Source organism: Panonychus citri, unplaced genomic scaffold, assembly GCF_014898815.1.
Source record: "Panonychus citri isolate SS breed McGregor unplaced genomic scaffold, ASM1489881v1 Contig00119, whole genome shotgun sequence".
NCBI lineage: Eukaryota > Metazoa > Arthropoda > Arachnida > Trombidiformes > Tetranychidae > Panonychus > Panonychus citri.
In genome coordinates, this window is record NW_026515524.1 from 88,650 (window position 1) to 112,881 (window position 24,232).

A 24,232-nucleotide genomic window follows, 5' to 3' on the forward strand; every position below is an offset into this window, starting at 1 on the left:
TCTTGATTAACAACAACAGCAGAAAAACAATCTAATCAACAAGTTAACAGTAGCAATTAGAAACGGCATCAAAGTTAATTGTTGACGAGAGTTTATTTTGATAGTTTTCATTGATTTGTGTTTAAATTGAATTGTTAATAATCACGAGCCACAATCACCATTAGATTTAAATCTCAATAATCTAAATCTTAACCACAATCAATGAGTTAACAGCTAATTAAACGCTGATCAAATCTCGCAAGTTGGTAGCCACTTAACTATTACAATCAAGCATTTGCTTGAATGGATTCTGTTAAATTGTTATCAATTCTGGTTGATTGTCACAGTTTTCAGCGTCTTTATCAGAAATAATCCTAATTGCTAATTACAGGCAACATTTAATTCCTGGAAGGAAATCTCATTACACATCGAAATTTAATTGTTGAAATTGTAAGAGATTGAAATTAAACATCATCTTAATCCAGTTAATTTCATCTTGTTAAAATCATCGGAAGTCCAAATAATTAAGGGTATCGCAGGGCAGTTGGTTAGAGCAATCAACTAATTTACTTGGATCGTTTGATGAAATGACTTGATCAACTTGATTTGCTTTTATTTTGGTGAATTCCAATAGCAATTTAGTTAATTAAATTTAGTTATAATTAAATTTGTAAGCTGAATTTTCTGATAGAAATGACAATTTGTGATGGTCCAAAATTTAACCTGATTAAACCCTTTCCAATGATTAGCTAATTTAGTTTGAAATTCTGTCAACATTAATGTTGAAAACAACAACCTATGATTATCCTGATTAAATTAACTAAATCAAATTTAATCACATACACAACATAAATTGTTAATCAATAAGAAGAAAAAATCAATTCAACTTTTCACCCGAAAAAGTTAATTAATTTGACTCTGACATTTTCTAATAATTAATTACCTTTGACATGAATTTGAATAGTCACATATACACAATCAAGTTAATTGTGAGCAATTAAGTTTCTCAAGTAAATTTAAATGGTTTAGAAAGAGGAAAAAATTAAATCCATTAACATACATTTTCTGGTAAAGATCATCAAGTTAATTGTTACAATGTTTAATTCACTGGATTAGCTAAATTATTTTGATGTTAAATTTGATATAAATCACAATCATAAAGTTGTGATTAACAATCTAAACCATAATCAGTGTGTAATTCAAGTTACAATAATTAACTTAATGCCAAAATTAAGGTGAGGTTGTTTATTTAATAGCAAATGATTAAACTGATTCAGTTATGTGAACGGATAATTAATCATTTGTCAATTTAGTAACTAAAATTAAAACCATAATAATAATCAATATTTATCTATGTTGAATCTTTATCATTAGGAAAAAACAATTAACAATTAAGAAACTGATTGAAAAGCCAAAAATCAAATCAAATTGTCAAAAAGCTCCTTAATTGTAATTTTCTGTTGATTGAGAAACCAGAAAACAAAAAATTAACAGAAAGTAATTAAACTGTATTGGTTAATCAAGTAACACCCGATGATTTGTCATTACTAATAAACTAAATGATTAACTAACTGTCAAACATTTTAAAACATAAAATAGCGAATCAAAAATTTTGGTTTAACAATTAAGATTTATTTTGAAAAGTAAAATCATCCAGTCAATATAATCACTTTTTGAGTCAATTTTAGAAATCTGATTCATGAATGTAATCTTTTCTGGCTTGTTTTTGGTCAAAAGGGCTAATTGGTATATGGGTATTGTATGAATCTAAGGTTAAATAAAGTGATCAACACTTAGATTAATCACTAGAAGTTTTGAATTCCCGATGCGTGAAAGTTGCTATATTCAAAACTTATATTAATCTGATGCTTTTTCTTTCTCTTCCCCTTTCATTGTCCTGTCCGTCATAATTTATTGATTTATCTCTCTCTTCAACTTCACAACAAAAAATTCTGATAGAACTTTCCATGATGAGGTATAAGTCAGATGATACAAGAAACAGAAATCTTTAGGTGGCTGTTATATTCTTATTTATCTCTCATAAATGATAATGCGATATATTGACGTAGTTGAAACTATTCTTATCTCTCTCTATCGCGCCTTTTTTCTTTCTTCCTTTCTACTGATGAAATAGATTGTAAGAAAAGTTCATCCGGTGTAATAAAAAATTAGAAATATGTTTGGTTTGGTCAATGTTTGTTTGATCATCATTTTGATCTCCAAATTTAATTGTCGACTCTTTCATATTGCCTATTCGTGATTATTGTCAATTTCCTCCGGTTGATCAGTCTTCCACTCTTTATCTTTTGTTTTACTCCTTTTATCTACCATTTTATTATATTACTTTATTATTATAACTTATAGTGTTATTATCAAAAATTTTAATCTAGTGGATTAACTCATAAAGAACCATCTAATTTTAACTAATAATTATAACTTCTTGATTTTAGGATTATCTTTGTAATCTGTGCTAGTTTCGCATCTAATCATTATTATTATACACAATGGGTTAACATTTGTTACTCTTGTCACCGAATAATCTTTACATGGAAAACTATGCGATCAATTTAACTCCCTTTTTTCATTAATTAATAACTTTTGACCCTGACCTATGACATTGATCTACGTTTTTTGTTGTTACAGACTTTTGTGTTCTTTCTATTAATAAAAAATTTTATGTTTGAACGACATCAAGTTTTTCTTAGGTCTTCATATAAAAATCGTGAGTCGTAGTTGTTACTAAGTTATATGATTGTGTTTAACAAATATTAAACATAACCAAAGAGAATCATGATCATTAATCTAATAACAAAAGTAAGCAATTAATTTTCCACCGAGAAAAACAATTGAAACCAAATGACAGTTTGAAAAATTAAATCTCATATCATTCGTGACTTAATTAATAATCAAAATCAAATTAAATTAAGGTAAATCAGTTAAATAGTGAAAGAGAAGAGAGAAAAAGAAATGAAAAAAGTTTTCAAATATCCAGAAAACTTTCTCGAAATTTTCTTAATTGTTTGAGCAACTATTTACATAATTTAATCGTGATCACGGTAATAATTCAAATTTCCACCTTCATCTAATCATATATTCATAATTAAATAGTTAATCATAACAATCAACGTTTAATAAACATATTAATTTAATAATAATAACAACAATTTAACCAGTTAATCATTTCTCACGAAAAACTTTTTTAAAGTTTGATGAACTTACGAAATGTAAACTAATCATGTCACAATCAACGATAATGTTTCAATCAACATCCAAGCAATTAGTAAATCATATACATAAATTGTTAATTTGACTGAATCACTTTCACTTTGATCAATTGTTCAGGTCATTGTTCCGTCGATTCATAGTATCGATTGTAACTATTAATAATCAAATTGAAGTTGCGATATGAAAACAAAGACCCGTAAGGTTAATTGTCTTGTTGTCTTTTTAATCATCGTCATTATCAATTTGATAATCATTCAGTTTCTATCAATAGTTTTCTGATAAATAATAATAATCTTATTAGTTAATTATTTTGATGATATTAAATTTTTCATTTACTTATCAATAGGGAAGGGGAAATATTAATTGTCACAATTTGGGAAAAAAATTGGAAAGTTAATTGTGCTGGAAGGGACAGTTTTTGTTACTATTAAAGTTAATTGTATCAACAATTTGTCTCCAAGGTTTTAAAATTTATATAATTATTATATTGAGGAAGGAAACTTATTAATCGTAACAATTAACAAACAATAATAACTTTTTGTTTTCTTAGTTTAGCTTAACAATTAAGGGATTTATTTAATTGCAAACTAATCGTCATTGGTATTGATTATTAATTAACGTTTAACTTTAGGGTAAAAGCGTTACAATTAAATTGGATTAAATTTAGGATTGTAGGAGTTCACCGAACCAATAATTTAATATTTATCATCATTTGATTGTTAATTGTTATAAATGGTTAATTTAATTTCTCTTCCTATCATTAATTAACTTTCTCTCTCTCTTTTTAATCATCTTTTTCTGGATTCTGTTAATTAGATTTGTGCTTAAAGTTAATCAACTAAAATTATCTGTTGATTGGAATTAAATTGATTAAGTTATTAAAAAATGATTTGATTTTTTCTCCTTTAATTCACTTTGATTAACTAACTAGATTTACCTTTTGATACGATTCACATACAACAATTAACTTTATTTCACTAATTGGTATTGATTATGTTTCTAATTCTCATAGCAAACTAATTGTTTTAATTATGAGACTGTTAATTTTACCATGAGAATTAGGGGAACAATTAACTTAACAATTAGTGAACCCTTTGAATTGGTTTATTTCATCAAATAAGATTAACAATTAACAAGATCAATGAGCAAAAAAATGAGTTTATAATCATAATTAACTGATTTTTTCACTTGATTCTAATCAGTAACAAGTTAATTGTCAATCAATTCAATGATTACAATGATTAGTTGGTCATAAACATTAAACTTCTTATCAAGTGACCATCAAATGATTGAGTTAATTATGTCAATTAAGATAAGATCATTTTGAACATAAACTTTTTTCAGTCGCGAAATTTTTGGCGGGAAATTTTGAACGATTAAAATTTAAAATAATCATCTAATGACCACTAAACTCAACGATGATTTAAGATTGAAATGATTAAAAATAAAAAGTTAATCAACACTTAATTACGTCTGAAATTTTGAGTAGGTTTTAATTGTGCACAAAATTGAATTGATAATGAAAAATTAAGATTCTTAATAGTAATTAGTTGATAATCATCATCATCATCATCATCTGATTCACTATTTCAAGTATTAAATTTAACTCTAAATCCAATTGTGGCATATAAATTTAGTTAATCATAGGGAAAAAAAGATGATCATGATTATAATTGTGATTAAATGTTAACGATAATTAAAATATTATTACTAATGTAGGAGTGATGAGGAGTTAAATTACTCAGCGAATTAAATTTAAATCTGGAAAATGATAAAGATCCTCTTCTAATTAGCAATTAAATTGTGATATTTAAATATTATACAATATTGTCTCTCATTCTTTAATCATTAACCATCATCATCATCATCTTAATCTTTACAATCAATTAATCATCATACATTTAAAATCAGTATCAGAGGCTCAATGATATAACTGTGGTTCCTTCATCCTGATTAGAGTGATTAAAGTTTTTCCAAAGTTAAATCAGAACAAAATCAAATTAATCATAATCATGAATAAAGTAAATTGTTAAAATGATAATGAAAACATAATTAATTAATTTCTTTCATCATCTTTCATGATAATAATATTCATAAATACAACTCTTAATCGTCGATAATCATTTGCAACAATCAATTTACAATTAGCACAAGAAAAGTTTACTAATAACAATTTTAATGATAAAATTGTTCATCTGATTTATTAATAAATTGTTACAATAATTATATTTATATTATTAATTTATTAACCTGTGAATCAAATTAAATTGATTCAGTTGCAAGTGTGACCCTTGAAGATTACAATTTGTAAATTGTTACAGTTAATATAAAACCGAATTGAAATCAAGTGAAAATAATCAATCAAATGATAATCATGAAAAATTAATGTAAACAATTTATTCATATTGATTCAATGAATTCAATTGGATAACATTCAATTCAAAGGCCAATCCTAATTTAATGATAATCAAATGAAAAAAAAAGGATAACAATTAGATTCTTGATAATGATTGATACAAATAATAAACAAATGAATTTGATTTGAATGATTTAAATGAAAAACGATTGATTAAGAAGACTAATTGTTTTCAATTAATGAATTAAAATCGTTCTTATTTCATACATATACAATATTCATGATGTAACCATGAAGATTGGGAAAACTTTGTTGATTGTTAGGCTCAGAATTCAGATGAGTAATATAAACGTTACTGTTTTGTTAATTTGCCCTCAGGGAGAATCAAATATATTTAGTGTTTCTTTTTGTTTTAATTTTATATTTCACTGATTTAGAGAGTAATTAGTGATTGACCTCTCCTTTTATTTATCGATAAAATTAATCAAAATGCCCAAAGGTCATTTAAATGTAAGATTTTCTTTTCATCATCATCTAATTTATCTTCATCTTCATTATTAACTTTTCCAAATTGACCTTAGAACTTTCGAGTTTCCACTTTTATTTTTTTTTTCGATTTTCTTATTATATAATAAGTTCTAATATTCTCAATAATCGAGATTAAACCAAACATAATAATAACTTTTTCCTTAATCTTTTCTCATCTAACCTAATGTATTAATCTTCTTAATCTTCTTTATCTTGATAATCTTTGCTTTCTCTCTCATTATCCTCATCATCCTTATCATCATCTTTAACATCTTCATCTCTTTTCATCTCATGAGATTTTGATCTTAATCTTAAAATTTACTTCTAATCTCATTCTTTCAATCATCTGTCTCATTTGATTGTTTTTTTTTCTGTAATTTAAGTTAATTGTTTAAACATAATTTCTCATCGGAGGTGACAAACTTTCCAAACAATTAAGGATAATTTAATTTACCATCATCTTTAATAACCAAATCCTTGTTTCAATTTGGATAAGATAATATTAGTTAAATGATTTGCTCTTTTTGTTTAATAATAATTATTCTTGACTTGATTAACTGACCTGCCCATTAATTAATGATTAAAATTTAAGGCCCAATAATGAACAGGATCAATAACAGGATTAAGAATTGATAACTCTTGGTTATGTAGAGATAATTATTATATTGGATCAACATGTAAATCAGGTTCAGATAATATGAAATAATCTCAACAATTTAGTTCAAAACAATATTGTCAATTTGTCACATTAATTATCAATTAATCATAATCATATTCACCTTTACTCATTAATCAGTTCATGATGAAAATGGTGATAAAATCATGTAAAAGTTATTGAATAATAATAACAAAAACAACAAAAACTCATACATATATTATGAATGTTATTAGTTAAAATATTAACACTAATTAACTGAAAGGCTCATCATTGATTAGTATCATCAACTAAATTAATCTTGATAATCAATTAATCTGACATTTGATTAAACAAAAGATAAATAGAGAAATAAATATAAAAATATATTGTGTATAAGTGGACAAGAGAGTTGACCTCAAAACAAAAAGGTAAAGGTTTAATTGTAAGATATGGATAACGATAATTACTCTAATGATTAAGAAGATGATGATGATGATTATGATTACCAAACATTCACTCATTGATTGTGATTAAAAGCCCACTGAAAGTAATATCAACCCTTGAATGATATGTAAAAGTATATAAAATATGACATTAAACTATCAGATCAAATGAAGGAAAAAAAAAAGTTCTGATTAGATTAAAACAGAAAATCAGTTCACATTTTCAGTATCTTAAAGTATCACCTTTTTTTTTACCTGTGGTTCTTGTTGGTGATACTTATCATGATGATAATGGTGATTATATGATGAGGATGATGAGGATGAGGATGAGAGTGGGTTAACTAGTATGTGCCTCTCATCATCCTCCCATTTTTAACTCCCTTTCAGGTCCAGTTTTCTTACCTTTTAACAGGTCACTTAACGTAACTTTTTTTTTCGCTTAATTTAAAAAGTCACTTTGTGGCTTGGGTTTTGTGCTTATAGTTGATTAGTTGATTAGTTAGTTAATCTAATATTAAGGTCAACCCAATTATGGAAATGCTAACCATAAATCAACAATCAAAAAACATAATCATTATGTATCATCATCATCTTCATAATTATTATCATTAGGATCATGTCTTAGCCTTTTGCATTGGGTTTCCAGGTAAAGGTAAATGAAAATGGTTCTGATTAAATTGTTGGTTTATCAATGGGAATAATTTAAAGGTAAATTAAAGGTTTAAATTTTGTTTATTATTATTATTTAATAATGATTTATATTTATATGGTAAATCTAATCGGCCATCATAGATATCATTTACAATTAAGGGTCAGTTAATTTACATACAGTTTGTGTGTACATCAATTTAATTATCTAAATTGAGTTAATCAATTCATCTTTAGCTTATGGTTTGTGGTAGATTTTGATATTATTAATTGTGGTCATACAATTAATATTCACATTGCATACACAATTAAAGACAATTATCAATGATTATTATTAACACAATATTATAATGTTCATCTAGAATTTGGATCATTTTTTGATTGTAATTAATTTCATCATCAATAGTTAATTGTCTTGAAGCTTGAAAAAGTTAAGGAGTTCAAGTTTAATATTAATATGTAACCAAGTTTGTTGTTTAAAATGAATTTGAGAAATTTAAAAATGATTAGTTAATTAGGAATGAAATTATCATCATAGAATCATCAACAACAATCTGATGATACTAATCAAATTGTTAATTGCTCATGATTGTGGTTTGTTTTTCATTGACCACCCACGGGAAATAATAATAATGATAATAATCAACAATCAGAATGAGAATCAGAATCATCAACATCAATTTTAATTCTGATTAATTAAGATTCTCAAATTGTTGATAATTTAAACTTTCACCCAGTTAACAAAGTTTTGTTAATTTTGTTTTTGCTAAACGCAAACAATTAGGATGATGATGAGCCCAATTGTAAACATTTCCATAACCATAATCATAATTAAGATGATGATGATGATGATTAACATGATCTTGATATTGAAATTCATTCAACAACAATTATAATTATCTTCACCACTGAATTTGTTAGTTTGAAATATATAATTTAATTGGTGTCTCAACCTGACCTGATAATCAAATGAGAACGTTAATTAAGGAAAAGTTAAATCACCTAAATACTTTGATATTTACTAATACAACGAAAACAATTACAATTAAAAATGATTCACTATTTAGAAATAGAAATTCAATTATTATCATATTAATCGTGTTGATTACAATTAACTCTAACTATCAATATAATCATAATGTATCGTAAACAGTTAATATTATATAATCGTGCTGATCATTTTGTAACATTTAATTGCTGCCGATACCTTTTTGTTTACAATTGTAAACCCGGATTCTGATTAACCAACAATCAAAGTTTAATCATGATGAACAAACAATTAATCATCGCAATTCATTTCAACGAGCAATCTTAATTGTTGTCATCAGTATCAGAACAATTTTTGATCAGATCTTTGTGAGTCTTTAAATCATATGGCTAAATTGTTTAAACAACTTGTTGGTTAATTAGATTGTTAATCCAGTAGTTGTTTGAGAGATTTTATCAACAAGAAATGAAATACTTTCTTTTGTGGTTTAAGTTAATTGTTAGTTTATTAATTTAATTTGATTGTGTTATCATTATCTTGTTGTCACTCTTGTCCATCGTTGAAATAATTGTTACTATCTGAATTTTGGTTAATTTAAATTAACTTGGTACGTGATTTGTGATTCAATTTTAAATATAAACAGTGTTGATCACGTTAACACGAATAATTATATAATCATCATAATAATGATAACGAAATTGTAATTGTTGTTGTTAATCAAGTTCAGAACTTTTTTTTTCTTCTCAACAATCAAGAAGAAAAAAAAGTTTTCCAAAAAAAACTTTAGAACTTTTTTTTTCTCGAAAAAAACGTGAACTTGATTTCTCTCTGTATTGTGATTGTATCTAAATTGTTATCATGCTAATTAACAATTAACTTTACTGACCACACAATTTGATAAGAGAAAAATCAAATTATCTTGATTATCAATCTTGACAATTAGATTAACCAAAAAGTAACTAAAAGTGTTAAACTTAAACAACAAACAATTTACTAAACAATCAAGTTGAAATCATAATAGTGATGATAATTGTAATCAAAATAACAACAATCAACTTTGATTGGTGTTAATATATAATTTGATTGTATTATTTTCAAGTTTAATCAAACAATTTACTAAATATTAATAGTTTATCATTAAATGTCAATATGATAAACAATTAAACTAATCAACAATCAACTGACAACCATGATGATCAGTTTGAGGCAAATCAACTAATTGGCAGCCCGTATTTAAAGTATCACAATTAAATATTTTTCATTTACTAAAAATGCTAATCATAGCCAGTTAATTGTTGTTTGTCTGCGATGAGCAATTAAAAATTTAGTTTAATTGTTAAAGAGAGAGAGAGAGAGATGAAAATTATTACGATTGATTTGATTTGAAACCATGTCATTGATCTGATTAGATTGTTTGATTTTAATTTGATTATCATCTTTCATCATCAGCATTTAATCATCATCATCTTTCATCAAATGAATCAATCTTTAAATCGAGTCAACTAATTACAATTAACTTTGATCATTGATCATCTTTTCAAAACTAAATCAACAATTCATTTTTTTTCCAGGTAGTACTAAAAGCTACCAGTGTTTACATATAATCGTTAATGATGATTACAATTTGATTGCGTTAATAAGTTGATTGTAAAATTTATCCCGGGCGGTCTAATTGTGTTAACTACTACAATTGATCAACTGATTAAGTCTAAGGGTAATGATGATGATGCCCTTTAACAACAATCAATTGTTTCAACATCTGATCATCTGTTTGATTAACCCAAACATAATCATAATAATAATAATTAATCGTGATTATCTTTGCCCTTTTTCATTTATCATCAACAATCAAACATCATGATCTCATCAAATGATTGTAGTTTTAATTTGATTGTTGGGCAATTTTAAACTTTGATTGTGTTCATTGAAAAATAATATTACCATTAACTTGTTAGTATAAAATAATATATGATAATAAAAATCAAGATTCAGGCATTGAAATAATTGATGAGTGACCACTGGTCATTGATGATGATCGATACATAAATTATGTATGTAACTGTTGTAAAAATAACATAAATAATTATAACAACAGTTAGAGGTTAAAATAATAATTAGATGCGTGATTTTAACACGTTGATAATTAGTTGATTATGATTTAGTAATGATAATAATCAACAATTGAAAATTTTGGTTAAAGTTTTAAATTTCGTGTGAATGTTTAATGGGCTTTGAACTTGATTGTGGTTGATCATTTGATTGTTGATTATGTTAATTGTTATGTATATTGTGATGTTGATGTTGATGATGATGATGATGATGATGATGATGATGAAGAATTGACCAATTGCCAGGAGATGACCATAAAAATAGCTTGAATTTTGTTTTTCCTCTTTTCTTTTTGTATCCTAAATACATACACGTTGTATTGGCTCAATGTGAAGATGATGTTCCTTTCAATCAAATTGTAATAGTTAATGATGATGAGAACACGATTTGATAATTTTGAGTAAATTTAAACAATTGGTAGAGACTCATAAAGATTAATCAGTTGATTATAATAGTTTATGCAAATGAGTTTGGGTGATGATGAAGTTACGGATGAAAATGATGAGGATGGAGATGAAGATGATTATCGGAAGAGAGAGAGAGAGAGTAATCCTCTCTATTACCTGGATATTTTTACTTTCCACCATGAGAGAGTGATGATGATGATGATGATGAAGAGAAAGTAGGCTTCATCATAATCTGAATACGATTATTATCCTAATCTTCATTATCATGATTATCATCTGAGACTCTAAAAGGGTTAAAGGTAACCTGATAATGTTAATTATGTCACAAATTGAACAATTGATTGGAATGAACAATTGATGAGACGAAAAAGTATCAGATTACTAAATCTATTCACTTCCATATTGATTTGCATAATTGTCAGTCATTTAATCCCTTTTATGATCTTCCTCTTAATCCTTATCCTCATCTTCATCTTAATCAAGTTTTAATAGCTTCAAATTATAACAATTTAATGATGAAAATAAATGTTTGTTTATTGATAATCCGAAATGAACAAAGTTGGGAAAAAGTTTTTCAATTTCACTTTCAATCAACAATCAATTCAGTTTTATATTATTGGATTTAAATAATTTCAACTAATCATCTTAATAATCAATTTAATTATTATCATTATTTATTCAAATTTGGTTAATCCTTAACTGAATTAACTGTATTAATAGATTTGATTTGTCACTTTGTGTTAACATTTGAATGAAGGGAAAGCAAAAGTAACTTCAACAATTAACTTGTATGTAACTAAATGTTTGATATAATTAATTGATTATCTTTATAAAAGTTATGATTAACTTAAATTGTTGTTGTTGGTTAAAAATAAGATGATGAGGAAGAGAGAGAGAGAGAGAGAGAGAGATGATTTAATTTGATGAATTAGTTACTGTTAATAAAAGATTATTACGGAAAAATAATTCACTTTAATTGTTAATCAAACTAATTTAATTTCGAGAGTAAAAACTTTCTCTTTTTTGAATCGAAATCAATGATTAATTAATTGTAATAGTAGCTAATTAATGATAATTTTTTGGTATTAATAGAGAGAGTAAAAGTTTCCAAGTGACAACAATTTAGTTTCATGTTAATTGTTGATTAAATGTAAACATGATTGTAATCATATTAATCTGATCGGTTGATTATTGTTAATAATTAACTTTTCTCCCATTTAAATTTCAATTCAATTTTTCCAATCAAATTGTTTATTTTTAACCGTTAAAACTATTGGGCCCTTAATCATATCCTTTAATCAACAATTAAGTTTATACAATTACAATTAATCCAATATATATTTATTATCATATTGTGTTATTAATAGTTAATCAAATTGTTACTCATATTAGTATCCCAATTAATTAAATCACTCATAAGAAAATAGTAAATCAAAAATATCATAATGATAATTTAAAGTGAAATTTATCATGAAAATGAATTTAATTAATAATAAATTGGTAAATAATTAATAATGTATTATGATGATGATGAGTATTTATAGTAACAATTAACAATTAACAAGATTCAACTACGAAACTTGATCTTGATTGTATAAAGAAAAACAAAAGTTTACAGTTAATTGTCCAAGAATAATTAACTAATTAATTCACTGATTTGTAAGGGTTTCATTTTCATTGAAAATTTTGATTGTCCTCCAATTCCCAGAATTGATTAACCTTACAATTAACGTGATCTACTCGCCTCTTTAATCAAATCAGTTTTAAATCATCGTGATTAAAGTTGATCATGTTTCCCTTTCCCTTATAATACATATAATTACATATACAGGTAACGGTTAATTGTTACTCTTTGCTGTTGGTAATAATAAGACGAGGGAAACGAAAAGTGATTAACAATTAACCTAAACAATTTATTAATCACGAATTAATCAATTAACTGGTAAATTTTTTCTTGTTTTTGTTTTCTTGCTAATTTAATGGTAAAAGTTTTACTTTTCATTTTCTTGTGAATGAAAAATATTTGGGTTACCCTTTGAATATCAATACATAATCATCAATGTGCTGATCAATTGTGATTTAAATTAGTTGAGGTTAATTAATGGTCTTATTAACTAAATTAAAGTTCATCAGACTTTCTATTTCTATTGATGAGATTATATTTTTGTTAATTACAATTTAATTATATAATTGATTGTAAGAACAAGTTTCAGGTCAGTTTGTATTTGTGTCTACAGACAAATTGATGATTATTAACATACATATAACAATTTAATTGTTTCACTGTTGATTTGGTTATAGTTAATTTGAATCTCCTTTTAAAATAATAACTAAATTAAGTTTCTTTATTAATCATTATCACCATTATCATTAACAGTCTGATCATCAACACATGATGATTAGTTTTGATTACTAGTGGTTAACATTTAGTAGTTGAAAATTGTTACTATTATTTAATGATCATCATCAACAATTGATTGACATTTAATTGTTTGTCTTCATCATAATTTACAAATGAATATGATTTCAGGATGGAAATTAAATTAAATTGTTAACTAACGTGTTTCTCAGTAAATCTCATCACCTTTAATTAGTTGATTAAAGAGTATAGTCAATTTTAATTGTTGTTTATCTCGAGAAAGATTATTATCAGAATTGATTAATTGTCAAAAGCTCATAAGAAACAAAGTCATGTGAGATCGAGACCATTAACTTTGTCTGTTCAACAATTAAGTCTGGAAGAAAAAGAAGAAGAAGAAAATTTATTAATTGTTATAATAGTAATTGATAAATTGTATGAATTAAAATGAGAGTAAATAAATAATAACACAAATGATACAATTAAATCAATAGATAATAATGGGAATAGTTTAGTATTATTATTGATCAATTGGTGTTTCTGTTTCTTTTGCTAAGGTTGTTTGGTTACTTTCAGGAATCAAGTTGAATTTAGGATGAGGGAGATGAAGATGAAGATGAAGATGCTAAAAGAGAGATGATGAGGATAAATATTGTGAGAAAGAGAGAGAGAAAGAGAGAGAGAGAGAAAGAGATGATGTGAGATGTTTAAAAGACTTTGAATCAAGTTTGTTATTAGTTATTTACTTGGGAAGAGTTGATTAAGAAAGGTAACTTAAGAGTAGAAAGTTAACTTACCTTAATTTCATTGTGTGTGTGTGTTTATTAATATAATCATCAATAAACATTAGTTATTGTTGATTGTTGATCATCATCCTCATCATTTAGTATCATCATTTTCGGACAATTAATGTGCAACAAGGACAATTGTGAACAAAAGTGACCAAAACATCAAATCGGATTGTCTTTATTAATTTTTTGCTCTATTCAAAGTGATATATGGATTGAATCAATAGTCTATTTAATTAGTCAATCATTGAAAAGAAACAAAGGATTTTCCAATCAATTAATCGGATAAACAGTTAATTTAATCATTAAAATTCAATCAAAGGTGAGAATTGTTATCAATTGTTATTAATATTTTTCGAATCCATCAAAGTTTATCAGATGAATGAGATGAAAACTTTTCCAATGGGAAAAAAAAGTTCATTCATGAGATGAAAAAGTTTTTCATTTTCTTTCCTAAATTTTAAGTAATTTGATTACCTTTTGATTAAGTTTTTCTTTTACGTTCTCATTTTACAATCAACTTCTAGTACTTTTCCTGTTTCTTAATTGATTAATTGATTTCTGAGGGTTGAATTGAGACCAAGGGTCCGATTAGTAGAGAGATTGTAACATAACTAATCACTTTGAATTCACTCTTGGCCTCACCAATACAGAATCTGAAGCTTCTGATATTAATTTTACATCTTTGCCCCTTAAGTATAATTTATCATCAGATTTACACTCTAACCCACAATTAATGGATTTAAAGTGTAACAGTAAAGGTAAAATTTTCCTTACAAAAAGGACCCAAATTTGTGGATCAATTTGGTATGTGCATCTTTTACAGAGTAAAAGATGAGGATGAGGATAATCATCATCAAGAAAAAAAGGTCATCATTGGTGTCATTTTTATTTATACATCTTAATGTCATCTTTTTATCTTATCATCATGATGGTGGTGATTATCAGCAATAGTATCATCCTCATCATCGTCCTCCACATCACTTGAAATTGTTAATTAGAATAGGAGAAAAGTTATCAACATGGACAATCAGTTGATCCTTAATCACTTTTTTACCGGTGAAAGTGATTTATGGTCAACAGAAAATTTTTATAACTCATTTACTTACAGTAGTAATATTTTCACAATCAGCTGATTGAGATGATTAGGATTAGGATAATGATGATATTCTGAGTGGGTCAAGTTTTGGTAACATTGATTCAAGATTTTCAAGTTGAGAGAAAGTTTTTTCCTCTTGTTCTTTGGGTGTGATGTATAATATAATAGTATTTGACCAAATGAGAAGGGACAATTGACCATTACAATTGTGAATGAAACTTATATACACATGATGATGAATTTACAACAAATCTCTTAGAAAACTTTACTTTTTGTTTACCTTTGAATCTTAGTTGGTTGTTTTTGGCTCAATTCGGTGGGTGTTTATGTCTACCTGTTGTTGATTTGTTAATCCAAATGGGTCAGAATAGTAAATGACTCTTAAGACACTATTAGAAATAAACATCATAAGATTATAAAAACATTTCGTCAATTGAGAGAGAGAGAGAGAGGATAAGAATAGATGGAGAGATGGTTAAAAGAGATAAACTTTTACTGAATTAAGAAAAAGGTGAAAATTGAAGATAAAAGATGAAAAAAGTTCCGTTATTAGAAGCGAGAGTTTTAGAGAGAAAAAAATATTTTTATCTTTTTCTTCATTGAATTTTTCTTCCTTCTTTTATTCATCTTATTCCTAAACTAGATACTTTTACAGGTGAATGGGGGGAGAGGGATCATGATGATGACCATCACTTTAGCTTGAGGCTAATTACTGGTTTGATTCATGAAAAATGAAAATCATTAACTTCATCAACCAAAACAAACACAAGAAACAAGAATCAACAATTGAATACAAGGAGAGAGACGATTTATTTTTCAATCTAAATCCTAATCCTTATCCTCTCTCTCTCTCTCTCCCTGTAACTTATCAATCAATCGTAATCACTTTTCACTATTAAATCAATCAAATTAAGAATTGAATAGTTTTCTAATCCATTTAATTTCATCTCTCCTACATGATTGGTCATTCAAAGAATCACCGTGACAATTTAACTGTTGTTTACGTGGATAAACAATTATCTAATCATAAATGATGACCAATTAACTTAAATTATCTATTATTTAGTTAATTGTAATAATTTACACAGTCGATCAGAAATGATAAACAATCAAAAATATTATTGAGACAGTTACAATTATCTGAATAACATTTTCAAGGGTTAAATGATTATTAGATTATCTTGATTACGGATTTAGAAATTTTGTTAAATTGAGGACAAATTAAATTGTTATAATCAAATTAAAGTTACAATTACATATAATTCATCCTACGCAATTGGATCAATTCTGATCATCAATTGATTCAATTATTTTCCCTCTTCTAATTATAATGTTATTAATTCAATTTGGACATTTTTCTTTATTCAACAATAAAACAATCAAATTATTTAGACTTTGATGTTTGATTGTTAACAATTAAAGTCCCAACTATTAGTTGGACGTTTAAGGTTATTAATTAAAAAATAATCAATACACAATTTATATGAATTGAGATTATTATTAATCTCATGTTATAGTTTGATTTTAATTTCGTTGATCCATTAAAAACAAAAATGATTAACTGATTATTACCTAAACCATTATGCTCATCAACTAAATATTATAATTAACATCATTAAATTAACCTCAAGCTACTTTAAAAATCATGATAATTTAACTAATTGTTACCTATGTGTGTTTACCAACTACTGGATTTAATGTTAATTATGATTTTACCCTGAAAACAAACATAAGTGATTAAAGATTAACCTTTGCTAATATTAAACAACAACAAAATATTAAATCATTTTGCTTTTTGTTTTTACATAATTAAACAATTTAATACAACAATTAACCTGTTAAACTAATCATTTTTGATCAATTTGTCTTTTAAATACAACAATTTAGCCTTCTATTAAACCCAACCTTTGTTAACAGGTTTTCACCAATATATTTAATCAGTTTATTGATTAGGTTATTGGTTAATTGTAGTATTTAAAATAACATATTATGTATGTTACAGATTAAATTGTTATAATAATAATAATAATATTATTATTATTATTGCCTTTAAGCATTGATCTTAATATTATTAGTTAGTTAATTTGTTGATTTTTTTGTTGATCGTTATGATGAAGATGATGATTTAATTGATTGTTGTGTTTTTGTTAGCAAATACTTAAATGGCCTCTTATTAATATGTTGTATGAACATATTTGATTGTTACAATTAAAGAGGGTTAAATTGTTTATATTGGTTAGTTGTAGTTGGCTAGTTAATGATGATATATATAATAATATGTTAGTTATTAGAAGTGGTGATTAAATAAATTGTTAAAAGTCCGCTTTTTGATTGGGTGGACATTTGAACAACAACATTTAACCTTAAGGTTTAAATTGTTGCAAAAAATAAAATTAGAGGGAGAAGATGATGATGATGGTGATGAAGATACCGAATGAAACAAAACACAACAATCAGTAAATCACATTGAAGAGAGATGAAGATAATGTTATTGAATAACGATAATTACTATTATCATTAAGAGAGGGACACATTCCAAATGATATTTCAAGATGATGATGATGAAATTTTCCAATATTGATAAATGAATGTAAATGCCGATTGAACATTATAAATGGTGTTTCAAATTCCAGGTCAAATGTAAAAATTGTCAACCATTAGTACGATTAAGATGTTGTATTTGGTTTTGATTTGATTTTTGGATAAAACTGTGAATAGATGAAGAGAAACAAGATTAATACATAAGCGATTAACTTATTATCATTACTATTATCGGGTGGGGAATATATCAACTTACCATTTATTTATTGATTTAACATTTTGATTATTGTAATTTACTGATAAAACTCTGATGATAGAGTATTTAATGATGATGATATTAATAACAATAATAATAGTTTACTCTTTTATAAAGAGTATATATTTAAACAAAAAAAGGTTGTGAACATCTTAAGGGCAATAATGTTACTCTTACAAGTGATATCAAAATGAGCTAATACATTGGATGAATAACATTCATATACCCCAACCAAAAGATATAATTACCTTGTTTAATTTCCGATAATTATATTGTTCTCTCTCTTATCCAATCAAGATGGAAAACAATTAAAATATTAATCAATAACCATAAATAGAAAAAGAAAGAAAAATTAATTACAATTGTATCTAAGAAAAGAAAACCCTTTGAACCCCTTAAGGTGTTTTCTTTTCATTGGTGGTAACAAAATGGAAAACAAGTAAAAAAAAGAATCACTCACCTGAATTGGAGATTTTTGATATACATACTTTTAGAAAAAACAATACTAATTAACAGAATTAAATTAGTAACAAGAACAATTAAAAAGAGAGAAACAATTAAATCAATTAGCTAATTGGAGGAAAAATCAGCTGATTCGTTTGAGGGAAAATGTACTAATTGAAATTGTTTTCATTTTCTATTCTTTTTCAAATTTTATCAGTTTGAATTTTTCTTTTCTATTTATCCGTTAATCTGATTATTTTTTATTCTCTTTCATTTTTTTGTTGTTTCATTTTTTAGGTACAAATCATGTTAATAACTTTGGTACTTTTACTTTCAACGGGAAGCCTGTTACGTGTGGAGTCTCATCAATCATCTAACCTCACATCATCATCACCACCATCATCATCATCATTGAACCGCCAATATCATCAATCTATTTCCACTCATCATTATGTACCATCTTCATCATCAACAAATGGTGGATTAAGTCATGGTCATCCAACAGCAGTTGCCCGGCGTAATCTACAACAACCATCACATTATCAACAGCACCATCACCATAATCAGCAACTTTCTGGTCCCTCATCTTCAACAACACCAGGACTCCTTTCCTCCAATGGTAATTCAAATGTTGGATCATCTTTAATCCGTCGTTTTTGGCCTAATCCACCTCAGTCACATTCTTCACCATCATCTGGACCCTCTTCTTCTATTATCTCTTCCCTGGCACCAATTTCATTCCTTGAACGTCGTCCCTCTTTATTCCGTGGATCTAGAGCTGAACCTGGATTTCTTGATGTTCTCGAATCGGCTGCCCAAGAGATTAGAGTTCTTCCCGGTAGTGGATCACTTCGTGGACCTCATTCTTCACCACCACCACCACCACCACCACCGCCTCCACCTCATCGACACAATCGTCAACTTGGTCAACGACCATCTAAACCCGAGATGACCATCACTGAATTGAAAGACATCTCTCAGATTCCAAAAATTTTGCGAGCAGTTAAAGATCGTATCCAATCAATGCCAGGCCTTAAAGCTTTCCTCTTGACGAAAGACGGACCATCAGGCCCTAAAATTAAACCTTCCATTTTACTTACCGCCCCAGAAGAGTATTCAAGTAAACCTGGACAATTAATATGGCGACTTCTCAATTCTAAATCAACCAAAGGTTCAACCAGTTTTGCCAAAAGTTTATCCTCACTAACATCACGTTCACGTTACCCATCTCAACCTCATTCTTCGGGCTCAATTTTATCTTCACCACCACCACCATCACAACAGCAACAATCATCACCATCACCTAATTCACCCTCGTCTGGTCCCCAATCACAATCAGATAAATACGCATTCATTGAAGTTCCAAGTGCCATTGATCTTGATGGAACCTCACCTTTCTCAGAATCACCTTTTCCAAATGAAAATATCATCATTAACACGTAAGTTTAATCCATTAATCACAATAGAAAATTGCTAATCATCTAATGATTCAAATATGATTTCTAAATTTGCTAACAATTAACATTCACTTGGTTAAAGATTATTGATCATGAAACGAGCAAAAAAAAGCCCAAAGTTAAATAATCGTCTCTATTAATAGTTAATTGTAAACAGTTACGAAAAGAAATGATAATTACCAATCAATTGAAGCAAACAATCAAAGAGAAAATTAATCTAATACCAATTTTGTGTAAATATTGGTTAACAACAATTTAACAGCGTTAATCAAATTAAATTAAACGCTTCCAGTTAACATGATTGAAGTTTCTTTTTCCAATTAACAATCAATAGATATTAAAAGATTTAATAATCTCAATCGATTCACACAAATTACAAGATTAAATAATGAATTTTAGATAAAAGTGAGTTAATTTGATCCATTTAATTAACTTTCTTAACTTTTAATCAACTAATAAAATTAATCTCTCCAAAACCAGCAAAAGATAAAAAAAATATATTAATCAACCATTTTAATACAATTAAGAAGCTTGAAAATCAATCAGATGTTGATATTTTTAGTGATTAGGTAGCAATTAAAATTATTATTATTTACTAATAATAATGATAATAAGCCAAAACCAAAATTAGCAACTTTTAATCATAAATTAATCCAACATTAATTACACTTTATATATCAAACCATTTACCTTTCAATTATATTAACCATGATAATCTTAATTAAGATTAACACAAAAATCCCCAATAAGATGTAACAATTAACAATATTAACTCTTTATGTGTGTAGGCGATTAAATTATTCCCAAACCGAGAATTGATTACAAGTTAATATAATTGAATAATTAACTAATTACCAGCTAATATAATCAACAACAACTTGAAATGGTTAAAAAACATCAATCACAATGATACAAATGAAAATATGATTAACAATAATAATGAGACAATCAAATGTATGAAAAAAGTAATTTAACCAATTATTTAATGTTAACACTTAATTTTTTATTAGTTTACCTGATAATCCAATAAGTTTTAAGTCAATAATTTACCTGTTCATCAATCAACAACAGTTTAAATCCTAAACTAGATCAGTTTTAACCTTCATCTTTATTTATCTTGTAACTTGTTTGTTATCCCAATGATCATGATGATCAGCATCATGATCAGAAACTCATCATCATCATCATCATCATCATCATCACAATCAGTATCTTCATCTGCATCCCTTTTTTTTTGTTGCTCATCCAGATCAGTTTGTGTCCTTTAATCAGATGATGATGATGATGAAAAATGAGCGCATTTGTTAAAACCAAATGAGGCCAATTTACCGTTAACCCAACAGTTGATTATCATCATTATTATAATCATTATAATCAATGGTCATTAACCATTAGTCTTGGTGCTGTTGTTTTTAAGGTGAAATTGTGAAATTAAATTTCTTGCTTCTTTCATACATATATTGTATTGATTATGATGAAATTGCCGCAGGCTATTGACGGCCAATGTCAGGCCAGAAAAAAAACTGGGTGTGACAAACGATTATGTTTGATAATAACAGTTAGTTAATCAGTTGGTTAGCAAACAAAAAAAAAGTAAATTGTAGCAATCAAATGATTGCCCCAAGTGTAATAATGATACAACATATAATATGACATTAAATTGTTACGATGTAATATTATATTATATTGTATAGTTAATCAAATTATGGAAAGAAAAATAAAAATTGACAGATAATTAGTTCAATTATTGTTTTTCTTTTTCTTTCTAATTGTGTGTAGTTTTGAGTGTAAAGTGACAATTTACTAACCAATTAATTGATTGTCACTTCTTAACCATGAAAAGTATTATTATTGTATTTATATTGTAATATTTTCACAATAGTTTCATTGATTGTTTATCAATCAACGTTTATCTTTTTACTGTCTATTTTATTGTTATTACCTGTTGATTGAAAAGCTTAGTTAATTAATTTGTTTCATCTTTGTTAATAGTAATCATTAGATTTGATTGTACATAATCATTTGATTGTAATAATAATGATCAGAATGATTAATTCACTCAACATGAGATTTCACCTTTGAGTTATATTATCACTTATTGTGATTAACTTGACGTGTTGATGGTTGAATAATAGTTATTATTATTATTATGAACAATTTAAATTCCCTGATAAATTGTTGATAATAGTTTATTAATAGTGATTAACATCATTAACAAATATACATTATTTTGAGAGATAATAAGAAAAAAATTTCTTCTTTTTTCTTCTAATTATTTTTGATTTTAATTCTGATGAGAGATAATTTTAAGCTGATTTTCGTTGATTAGTAGGAAAATAGAGACCAAATTAAAGTTAATTTTGTTGTAGTTTTGTTAACTACGCTGATAATTGGTGTTTAAATTTATCCGAAAGAAGAGAACAAAAATTAAACATTATCAGCTGATCATCTTGATCATTTAGTTAACCATGAAAATGATTTTGACCCCAATCAAAGTGACCATTTAAAACTTATCACCTTTTAATTTTTTTGTTTCTAATTTTTTGTTTTTTTTTCTTATATTATATAATTATAATTTACTAATTATCATGTGTGTGTGTGTTTAGTTCAGAGCAAACGGAATCAACACCCGATGAGATTTTAATTGAATCAAGTGACAATCAAAATGGTAACAATGTCAATAATCATATTGGTAATTCAATTGGAAATACTAATAATCAGATTAACAATAATTTCAACACTTTAAATGGACCCATTCAAACAGCGGAATCAATTGCCGAGGCTATTGAAGAGATACCTCGAACTTATTATTATCGAGACACAACTGAACCTAAAGGCTATCACCATGGTCCTTCCGGTGATTATCTTCAGGCCACTTCGTCCATTCGTGATAACTCATTTTCTTCAAGTCCATTTACCGTTAATGAACATGTTCCACTTTCACCCGTTCACAATGGTTGGATTCCAAAGAATAGTAAACATTGGAGTCCTGGTGCCTATCGATCAGCATTTTACACACCCGATACCCGATTGATTAAGTTCACAATTCACGATCGAGTCTCTGGTTCAGCTAAACAATCAGCTTCACCTTCAATCCCAATTGGAACCTACATTCATCCCTCATTATCAATCAATCCAGTTAAAAGTAAAATTAACAACAACAACAATCAGCTTAATGTTAATAATAATCAATTAAATAGTGTTAATAGTAATGTAAATAGTAATAGTAATAATTATCAACAATCAAACAGTAGGAATAGTCTCTCAAGTAAATATAATAATAATGATTATTTTAATCATCCATCACTAATTGAAGAAAGTTATAATATTAATGATGATGAATTAATTAAGACAACAACTACAACAACAACAACAACAACCTCACCAACAACAATTACAACAATAACAACACCCAATTCACCACCTTCAACAATTAACAAGGTACCAATTGTTGCTACTTTAACACCATCATCATCATCATCATCATCAGATGACCAATTAACAACACCACCATCATTTTTAACCAGTCAACATGATAAATCAACAGAATCATCAACTCCAATCACAACAATCAGACCATCAGCATAACAATTATAATTAATATTAACAACCACCGGCTGATTGTAATTCCGTCACTTTTTTTTTACAAATCTCCTCATTAACTGTATTAATAATTGTTATTTTATTCATCGTCATTCATCTTCATCTCTTAATCATTGAGTTAATTGTTTACCATCATCATCGTCATCATTTAATTGTACAATGTTGTTTCACTTTTAATAATATATATAAATTAATAAGAAAAACTTTTTCTTCCAAGTAAGAAAATGATAAATTTCAACAATTTCTCCTTGAGATTTAAACAATTTGTTAACAACTTTCGTTGTTTTTTCATCCTCATCACCTTTTTCAATCATCTTCATCTTCACCTAATTGTTACTTTTGTGATTCTCATTAATTGTTACAAT

General features: G+C 26.7%; 1 protein-coding gene and 1 long non-coding RNA gene across 6 annotated transcripts; one reads left to right on the forward strand and one right to left on the reverse strand.

Moving 5' to 3' along the window:
* Positions 1-12,980: 12,980 nt before the first annotated feature.
* On the reverse strand, positions 12,981-19,110 carry LOC128390417 (uncharacterized). 5 transcript variants are annotated; one of them, XR_008325620.1, is made up of 6 exons: positions 18,364-19,110; positions 18,076-18,274; positions 15,577-15,955; positions 15,245-15,450; positions 14,477-14,661; positions 12,981-14,055 (listed from the first exon to the last, which is right to left on the reverse strand). It is a non-coding gene; the product is annotated as an uncharacterized LOC128390417 (long non-coding RNA). The 5 variants fall into 5 exon arrangements; XR_008325619.1 differs by lacking the exon at positions 12,981-14,055 and having other exon boundaries at positions 14,361-14,661; positions 18,364-18,646; positions 18,824-19,110; XR_008325617.1 differs by lacking the exon at positions 12,981-14,055 and having other exon boundaries at positions 14,361-14,661.
* On the forward strand, positions 14,651-24,231 carry LOC128390412 (probable inactive serine/threonine-protein kinase scy2). The gene is made up of 3 exons (XM_053350125.1): positions 14,651-14,789; positions 19,105-20,246; positions 22,871-24,231. The coding sequence occupies exons 2-3, from the start codon at positions 19,114-19,116 to the stop codon at positions 23,850-23,852; spliced, it is 2,115 nt and encodes a 704-aa protein (XP_053206100.1). The 5' UTR covers positions 14,651-14,789; positions 19,105-19,113; the 3' UTR covers positions 23,853-24,231.
* The last annotated feature ends 1 nt before the right edge of the window (position 24,232 follows it).

Coding starts and splice junctions, on each gene's coding strand:
- LOC128390412 (XM_053350125.1), top strand. CDS start 19,114: ATGTTAATAACTTTGGTACTTTTACTTTCAACGGGAAGCCTGTTACGT. Junction 20,247..22,870: donor GAAAATATCATCATTAACAC/GTAAGTTTAATC, acceptor GTGTGTGTTTAG/TTCAGAGCAAACGGAATCAA.